Source organism: Erithacus rubecula, assembly GCF_903797595.1.
Source record: "Erithacus rubecula genome assembly, chromosome: 3".
NCBI classification, from domain to species: Eukaryota; Metazoa; Chordata; class Aves; order Passeriformes; family Muscicapidae; genus Erithacus; species Erithacus rubecula.
In genome coordinates this window covers 128,005,924-128,015,038 of record NC_136689.1, presented here as the reverse complement: position 1 = coordinate 128,015,038, position 9,115 = coordinate 128,005,924, and the positions used below count along the sequence as shown (strand labels likewise).

At 43.8% G+C, this 9,115-nt stretch overlaps 1 protein-coding gene across 2 annotated transcripts; it reads left to right on the top strand.

Moving 5' to 3' along the window:
- Positions 1–632: 632 nt before the first annotated feature.
- ZNF706 (zinc finger protein 706) lies at positions 633–7,656 on the top strand. Of its 2 annotated transcripts, none has more exons than XM_079301415.1 (4): positions 633–759; positions 3,685–3,821; positions 4,999–5,106; positions 5,673–7,656. In XM_079301415.1, the coding sequence occupies exons 2-3, from the start codon at positions 3,687–3,689 to the stop codon at positions 5,092–5,094; spliced, it is 231 nt and encodes a 76-aa protein (XP_079157541.1). In that variant the 5' UTR covers positions 633–759; positions 3,685–3,686; the 3' UTR covers positions 5,095–5,106; positions 5,673–7,656. The 2 variants fall into 2 exon arrangements, with proteins under 2 accessions (XP_079157541.1, XP_079157540.1); XM_079301414.1 differs by lacking the exon at positions 633–759 and adding an exon at positions 1,196–1,337.
- Positions 7,657–9,115: the final 1,459 nt, after the last annotated feature.

Genomic DNA, 9,115 nt, shown 5'->3' with positions numbered 1-9,115 from the left:
ATGTGCAATGGTTAGAGCCTGTAAACTTCCTTGCAAAATGTGTCCAAACCAGATCTAGTGCCCTTCAAACTTGAATAAAATTCTGCATGTCATCGCAGACTGTTTCCTTCTACTTAACCCTTCAAGCCCAGAAACGGGGTTCTGTGTGCACTGCAGCCAGAACAGGATCCCCTCTCTCCGCCATCCCTGCCAGGCTCCTCTCTAGCGCCTTCCCCAGCCATTTATCCGGCTCTCACTGACAGAACGCCGCTATTTTTAGCGCCGAGGAATGTGGCTGGGAGCGGGCCCGCGGGGGAGCGCCGGCGGCCTGAGGGCAGCGCTGCCGCATCCGCGGGCGCTGCGGCACCGCCAGGGCTGCGCCCCGCGAACCGGGCCGGGCACAGGCGGCGCAGCGGGGTCCCGAGGCTCCAAAGCCGGGCTCGGCAGCCTCAGCCCCGCGGTTCGGGGTGGAGCCCTCAGAGCCCTCCGCCGCCGGGACGCGAACCCGCGGCCTCGGAAGCGCCGCGAGCTCCCGGCTGCGCGTCCGGCGGGCGCCGCTGCCCCCCCACCACGCCGGCGTTATGTAACGGCCGCGCGCCGCCATTGGCCGGCGCCGCCCGGGGCGCGCGGCGCGGGGGCGGGTCCGGCGCGTGCGCGGTGCCGGCCCCGCTCCCTCCTCCTCCTCCTCCTCGTTCTCCTCCCGAGCGGCGGCGGCGGGGCCGCGCGGAGCCTCCACAGCGCTCGGCAGGGCCGCCCAGCCCGCATCCGCATCGCGCACGGGTGAGCAGCGCCGGGGAGGGGAGCGGAGCGGGGCGGGGGGAGCAGTGCTGGCCCGGGGGAAGGGGGGCGGCCCGGCCTTGCCCGGCCCGGCCCGGCAGCGGGGCGCGCTCCGCGCTGCGCCCGCGGGCCGCCGCTCCCCGGCCGCCTCCGTCCGGCTGCCTCTCCGCGGTCACTGCCCTCCGGCGGGGCACGTGCTGGGGCCGCGGCCGCCCCCGGCCCCTGCGCGCCGCAGGCCGGCCCGGAGCGTCCTTGGCGGGGCGGCCCCGGCGCTTCGCTCCGGGCGGGCAGGCCGCGCTGCCGCCGGCTCCCGGCGCCTCTGCGGCTGACAGCGCCGGCAGCTGTCGGTGTCCAGCTTTTTACTTGAAACTCCGCTCCGGTTCTGGTTACTTACAGGGAAATGACCCCGTGTGAGGCATGGCTGGGATGCGGGTTTCAGCCTCGCTTCCCGACAGTGCCCGTGCTGCTGCTGCTGTTATGATTTGGCAGCAAAAAATCCTGTTACGGTTTGGCAGCAGATTTTTTCCGTGTGTTCTGTTTCCTACGTGCTCGCGCGTTCTTTATTTGGAGGCAGCAGGCTGGTCTGCTCCACTCCGAGGGTGTGCCTGATAGGGAAAACAGCACTTACCTGCGTTGTGCAATTGACATTACTGATTTGGCCTTAAAGATGAACTCATCATTATTTTAAATGAGCTTTGGGCTTTTATATATTTTTTTTTGGTCAATTTATTCGAATAATAACAGTGTAAACCTTACTTTTCTCGGTTTCAGAAACACTGTTTCAGCTGTATTAATGTAACTTGCAGTATTTAAACTCGTATATTTGGTCTTGGACATTGTGTGGTGGTTGATATTTTTGAGCAAATGTTTGTGGTCGTGTTTTCTTGTCTGTGACAACTAAAACCAGCAGTTGCCAAGTACAAAAAAACTCAGTGCGGTTGGCTGTAGTAATGTAGTACTTATCAAGGCACTGAAATACAAAGTAATATGTAAACACTTTGTGAAAGGAATTCTTTTTTGTTACATCTGAGTATTTTCTGTCAGAAACCGTCTGACTTCTGGACGGTTATTGTAATGCTGATTAAACAGAAGTGAAATAAAACCTACTGTTCCTTCTTGTGTATGCAGTGCTATTAGCAATATGTCTTCTTTTTTTAATTTAAATTTTAAGTGTGAATCCAGAGTTCTGGCTGAGCCATGCTGTAGATAAACAGCACGAGGCCCTGGCTGGGGTGTTCTGGAGTAGTAGCATCCAGTGAAACACAGACTGGCACTTCTAGTGTTACTAACACTGAGTGTTATATCTTGTGGGAATTGTTTGATGCCACATGTATTTCTATCTGCTTGTTGATGAAATTTGTGTTGTGTTTAATTTTTATTAGATGTATGGACTTTTGAATTCTTTTAGAGAAGCTGGTGTGGGGGAAGAGGAGGGAACACTGATGATGTGTTGCAGTACTTCTGCAGAGGATTTCATGGTGGTGTTTGATGCCATGAAAGAACTGGGTTCTGAAGGGTGTCTGTCAATCCACAAGAGCTACTCTGGGTCTCAGGGTCATGACATTAGGCACATGCCCAAAAATTCCCACAATACCAGTGAATTTTTACATGTTGTTGATGTTTCATAGAAACTTAATTTTCATAATGGTTTGTACGGGTTTTTCATCCATATTTACTAGAGGTCAGTCACTCTTGGTTAGGCTGTTCTCTCACCGTGGGAGGCTGCCTGTCCTGATGGGAGGGATTGTGTCACGAGCCAGGTGTCTCCATGCAGGGTGCCTGTCCCACGAGTACCAAACTGGGGCAAGTGCCCAGGTTACCCAGAGGGACAGTGACCAAGCAGCTGCCCTCCTGGGAACTCCTGACACTACCAGTTGTGAGAACAACGGGCTTCACTGGCTGTCCTGTGCTCGGGCAGTGTAGTGGAGTTCTTGTGCCCTGTGCTTGGGCAGGGTTGTGCTGCTGAGAGAGTTGCACAGCTGAACCGTGCGTGGCCATGAGGGACTGGGAGAGAGACAAGAGCAGAAACTGGGCTGCTGGGTTATATAACCACATGCTGTCCTGTTGGTGTGCCCAAATCCTGTCTGGTGTCTGCTCTGGGGGTGGGGTGCAGGCTGAATTGGGTGTTCTGGTGGGCTGTGTGCAGGTGGAGTGTGCTGCTGTGAAATGCCATGTCTTGATGCTTCTGGAATTGTGACACTTTTGTCTCCTTTTGTCTGCTGGTGGACCTTGTAATGGCATATGGCAATAGCATTTACTGTATTAGGTGGATAATGGCTTCTGATGGGGCAGTCTTTTTTCTTTTCAAGAAATCATATGCACACAAATGTGGCTGAAAATAAAAATACAGTAGCCACCTGTAAAAATCACTTTCAATAAAGAGGAGTGACCTATTGTTCTTGGTGTTACCAATTTCAAAGTAGCTCACAAGCACCTACAACAGAAGAAAATAATACACCTTGAGCAATACTTTGATATGCCTTTCTTGAAACATATTTCAGGTTCCAGAGATAAAGGTTGAGTCTTAATCTTTAATTTAAAAAAGTATATAAACAACAATCCCCCTGAATTTTTCAGTATCTTTTGAAAAAGAGAATAAGTTTCTATTAATTGTAAAGGAAACTTTTAATTATTCTCGCAATTGAAAACGCTTTTCAAAACTAGAGCTTGAATCTTAGTAGAAGAGGACACTTTAGAATAGCCTAATAGTTCTGATGTTTATTTTAAGAATAATACTGAAGCCAGAGGCTTTGCATAGCGAAGAGCTTGAACAGATGTCTGTTGTGTTTGAGTTATGGGAGTTGTAGGCCTTGTGGACAGAGCTCATGACTGCATTGTGCTCATGGTGATGGCTCCCCAGTCAGATAGCAGCAGCAGTTTCTCATAGAAACTAAGACTAAAGTCTAAATGTCTTCTTTTTGTTTGTAGATATGGCTCGTGGACAGCAGAAGATTCAGTCGCAGCAGAAAAATGCCAAAAAGCAAGCTGAGCAAAAAAAGAAACAAGGACATGATCAGAAGGCTGCAGCCAAGGCTGCCTTGATATATACCTGCACTGTCTGTAGGGTAAGAGGAACTTAAGTCAAAATAGTCTTGTAGGGAGAGGTCTGTCTTCCTGCCTAGAACAGGATTTTTGGAAGATTTTATAGTGGAAACTAAAATACTTAAGTAGTTGTCTAGTTTGTTGCAATAAGAAGCATTGCATCTGTGTTATGTGACTTGCTTACAGATTACTCAGCTGTACTGGTAATTGAGATAGAAAATCTGTGTTCAGGTCTACTTTGGATAGTTATTTTGCCTTTTGTATTTCAGTGGTCTACATGTGCTGTTAGTATGAGATGGAATATGTCAAAAGTGTGCAGTCAGTTCTTGTTTAGTCTCCACATGGAAACGTATTTTCTTTGTGATGGAATGGGCCTGTCTTGGCATCAGTGGCCATGGATGTTGTCGTAGAAAGTAGAAGCAGTGGTGCCAAAGGCTTTAATGTAAGCTTGATACACAGTAACTTTTAGAGAAAACTTACTTGATTAGAAGAAGACAGAAATTTGAGTGCTGATCAGATTGTACTTTTCCTTCTGTCTCGTTTTCCTAAATGCTTCTTTTGGAGCTGAAGGATAAACTTGCCATTTTCAATTCAATGGTCAGTCCCAGAATAGATCTGCCACTTCAAATGTCTTAAATAAGATTCCAGATTGAGGGTTGCTTACTTAAGTACTTGTAACCAACTCCTCTTGTGAAATCAGGCTGCAGTATCAATCACTTTGGGCTGTTGATGTCTGCAACTGTGTTGTAGCAAAGGTCTGAGACAGCTTGTGCCAAGTAGAGACTTGGTTCATGCCATGTAACTTCTTGGGCTACTGGTAAATTAAAGAGATAGCTTTCATGAAGGTTGGATTCTGAAAAGGATGAATGTTTGTCTTTAAGGTGTTGAAAAATGAAATGGTGAAGGAGGTAGGTTTCCACCAAATCAGCCTATGAAGTATAAGATGTGCAGGGAGATACTGAGCCAGAGGAACACCATTGATTGACATGCCAGAGCAAGTGTGATAGTAGTGCTTAAAAGCACCTCTGAAAATAGGCAGGTAAATACTCCATCTTACCCTGCAGCTAAATTAGTGGTGCTTCTGTCATTAGAGCAGTGTCATCAAGGAGGTAGTTGGCTTCTGGGGAAAGAAAATAAAGGTTTTGTAGTATTATTTAACTCTTGTACTGTGCATAAAGTTTAATGTCTCTCTTTAATCAGACTCAAATGCCGGATCCCAAGACCTTCAAACAGCACTTTGAAAGCAAGCATCCTAAGACTCCACTTCCTCCAGAATTGGCTGATGTTCAGGCATAAAGTTGTCTACAGGTCATTACCTTAATTTTTAATTTATTGTCTGAGAAAGGTGTGTTATAAAGTGTTGTTTTAATCACCAACAACTGGGACTTAAAACTTGCTTCAGTTCTTTTAATATGAAAGCTACTGTAGGTTAAAGTTATACCCCTCAACTGTTAAAAGTAGAAGAAAGAAGCAAGCGTTGTTACATGGATGAAATGGCTGTGGCATTCATTCTTAGTGTTGTAGGAATACTTAATTATTTAGTTCTTGCTTTGAAATGTTTTGCCTTGAACAAAATACATAAGTACAATCTGTCTGTTACTACAAAACATGTAATGTAAACAGTCATTTAGTATATTTCCAACAATGGAGACTTTTTGTTCCTGAAGCTATGCAAGTGAATGCAGAAAAATCTAAATTTCTGTGTTAACCGTAGAAGAGATTACCCAGTAGCCAGTTGTTAGGCTGTGACTGAAAGTGGTTATAATAAAAGGCTGAAATAAGGTAAAAAGCAGTAGTATGGTGTTTCATTCATGCAGAGGTAGGCAGCATTGTGTAATGGTTCAGCTTAACTGAGTTGTTCTTGTTTTTTATAGGTGAAGTCATGACACCTATTGACTCTTCTACTGTCAGACCTTACATAACAAACCTGCAGCTGCTTTTCTAAAACTGTTGATCAGCAAAAATGAAGGGGCTACAGAAACATTCATATTTTTATGCTGTTCCCTCTTGGGCTTCATGCAAAGACAATTCTGTGTAAATGTACAGTTGTGCCCTATTTGGAAATCCTAAAAAATCAGTCCATACTTGTTATAAAAAATTTTTTACAATTGTAATTATATTGATGTTCATATTGTGTAAAATAACTCACTTAATAAAGTAGTACTTTGATTTTACAATATCACAGATAAACTCCTTGTAGAAATTCTGTTTCACCTTTCTGCATTATCTGCCTTATAAAATAATAAAAAAGACAAAAGTGGAATTTTCCCCATCCTGCCAAAACATGAGCAGCATCATTCCACTGCAAGTAATGTACATTACAGTAAATTAATCTTCAAGTGGAGAGGGTAGCTGCTCAGATTTACTGTCCAGTGTGCTGCCTGCTTGAGCCCAGCCACTAGCAGTCAAGCTGATGGCTCAAGGTGCAACACACCCCTGAGCAGCTGCATGAGAATCATGAGACTTCCTCCTACATTTTTGTCCTATGTACTGGAGTCTTAAGTACTGCAAGCCATTTCAGATGGGATTCCTTTCCTGTGAGGGATCATGTTCCTTGCAGTCATGCACTGGAGGAACTCTGGTTATGCTTGTTATCCTTTCTATTTAGGCAGATGGCTGAGGAAGCTTGAGAGGTGGCAGGATTGAAATGCTGGCTTGAAAAATGCTTTCCAAGTACTAGGTTAAAGCAACTCTGCTCTTAGTTGAAAACTGGATTTGAAAATATTTTTAATGATATTTTAAGCAGTCAACCACACGTTCCCCCTCAAATGTTTCTGGTTATTTCTCTCTTGAAGGAATACATAAAATAGCCAGCCATTAATAACCTTCCTTCACAACTAGCTTAAAATAAGCCTGTTGGAAAAGAGCCAAAGTAACTAAAATAATATGGCTACTTAAAGAAATCAGATGTGATTAAAGTTGCAATGACAAGAAAAGGCTGGATAAAAATGGCCAAGACCATTTGAGCAGATAAACATAATTGCCCCTAAAATGTTCTGGGCTGTGTTCTAATCCCAGATGTGCAGCACAAAAGTAGTGGAGAAACATCTGAATTGTGCTGGAAGGTCTACTATAGAAAATCCCATTTTAGGCATTTTGGAGGGGGCTTAAGAGCTTTAGTTACCCTGCAGTAAGAAGCAGTATTAGAATTGCTGTGATGTGTGGAGTTTACAACAGATGTAAAAATTCTGGCAGTCCAAGTAAGCCTTGCTATGCAGCAGGACTATACATCTGACCTTCAAATGGCTTCCTAAAATCTAGGACCATAGTCTCAAAGACTCATTCACTTAAAAGAATGCACTTGGTATTTTATTATATAAAGTCAAAATCTTTGTCTTTGTCCATTCATTTGCTCTTTATTGAATTAATTCTGTGAGACTAGCTTCCTGTCCTCTTTGCTGTGACAGTATCTCTGTAAATACTTACTTTGGCATAAAGTTTCTCTGTATTATAGTCACTCTGGGATAACCTGTATACCACTTAACTTTTATAGATAATGTTATTCTCCTCAGCGTAATCCACTACTGCACTTGTACACCTGACATCAGAATGTAACAATTCATTTATTTTTCTTTAATGTTATCAATACATACATCCTGACAAACTGGCTCCACAAGGCTTTCAACCTTTGCTGTATGGGGGACAGGTACTTCAATGTTCTAATGCTGTAGTTTGTCTAAAAATACGCTGAGTAGAAATGGAAAAGATGTTTCTTGCTCTGATTGGTATTTGATAATCTGGTTTTACTCTGGAAAATGTTGGGGGGTGTATCCCTAAAGCTTGGGCCTGAGGTGAAGTAAATGTTCTATTCCTTCAATTCAGATTGTGTAGCATTAAATAAAAGACTTGTTTCATAAACAGTCTCTGTTAATGAGCACTGAAGAGGTGGAAAGCTGCATCATTAGTGGGATGGTTACCTTCAGTTACAGTTGTATTTTCAAAACTCTTACAATGCTCAAGTTGAAAATACCCTGTGAAATGATGGGGTTTACCTGTGGGAAGGCAAGGATGATCCTCAGTTCAGTAACATCCCCAGCTACAATAACTGCCATCTTAATTGTTGAAGTAAATGAAAGCTTTATAACTGAATTGTTATAAAGGCTGTACTAAATGTGGCCATAGTCCTCTGTCAGAATACCTGCAATACTTAAAAGATGAGAGAAAGGACTAGTTAATCATCTCTTCCTGATCTGAGTGACAGCACACCCTAGTACCTGGCTAAAGACACAGTTGTGCATTGTAATGTGTCTGACTAAAGAGAATTCAAAATATAAAATGTAAAATGTCATATTTCCTGCCTGCTTTTAAAATCAAATGTTGCTGTACCTAGAAAATTAATTTCCTGGTTGTGGACAGCCATGTAACTTTAGGCTGTCTAACTGCTAGAAAGAAAAATAGACGTGAAGTTTCCTTTATTCCCTTGTGAAAGATTCATTTCTGTGTAGGGTCAGTATTCAGGTGAAGGGCTCTTACTGTGTCCGTATGGAGATCAGCTGACATGGATACTCGTGGAGCAACTTTAAGAGGGGTTTTGGATTTTCAGAAGTCTTCATTTTCTGGGAATCTCTAAGCAGCATCTGAAATTGCATTTTAAATGAGGCTTAAAATATTCTGAAAAAAAGCTCACCTGGAGAGTAAAAAGTTAGCAGGTGTGGTTATGAGGCCATCATCATGGGGACTACTGACTAATCAAGAACAGCTTTGCAATTTTTGTTACTCAGGCTTATATCTGTGCCTCTGCTTTACCTATCTAGGGGCTTCTAGTTTCTTGCTGTCAAAAAGCTGTGTGAAAAATCCAAGATAGAAGTTGAAGACAGTTGCTGTGTAGCCTTAGGGAAATAGTTTATGCAGTGCTCTTGAAACATCCCTGGAGACCATCCCTTTTGGTTATTTGCTGAAAACACTGCAGCTCAAGTAAGTAAAGCTAATGACCACGGGCTGTTTGCAAACCACATAGTAATGAAGGAATTTGTGGCATTTCTGTAAATTATACTGATTTATTTTCCCATCTTGATAAGAAGAGCTAATAGATGGAATGTCTTTTATCATCAGGTACTGAATGGCCTCCTATACTGAATGGGCTTTCCTATTTTCACAGAAACAAGTTGGGAATTACTAGACATTACTAGAAGCATGATCTTCCAGGGTCTGACAAATAAGTTTGGTTAGTTCTATAGGATCCACAAGTGAAGTGAAGGTCAGTTTGTGTTTCTGTCAACCCAGCCACCTTCTGCTGTGTGTAATTTTGGGGCCTTTGATTTGCCTGTTTAGAACCTTAGAGGTTTTAGAGTGGACTTTGAAGTCAGCTCCAAATCTC

Excerpts from the sequence above, each read along its gene's own strand:
- ZNF706 (XM_079301415.1), top strand. The coding sequence starts at position 3,687 with ATGGCTCGTGGACAGCAGAAGATTCAGTCGCAGCAGAAAAATGCCAAA. Across the intron at positions 3,822-4,998 it reads ATACCTGCACTGTCTGTAGG|ACTCAAATGCCGGATCCCAA; the intron begins GTAAGAGGAACT and ends CTCTTTAATCAG.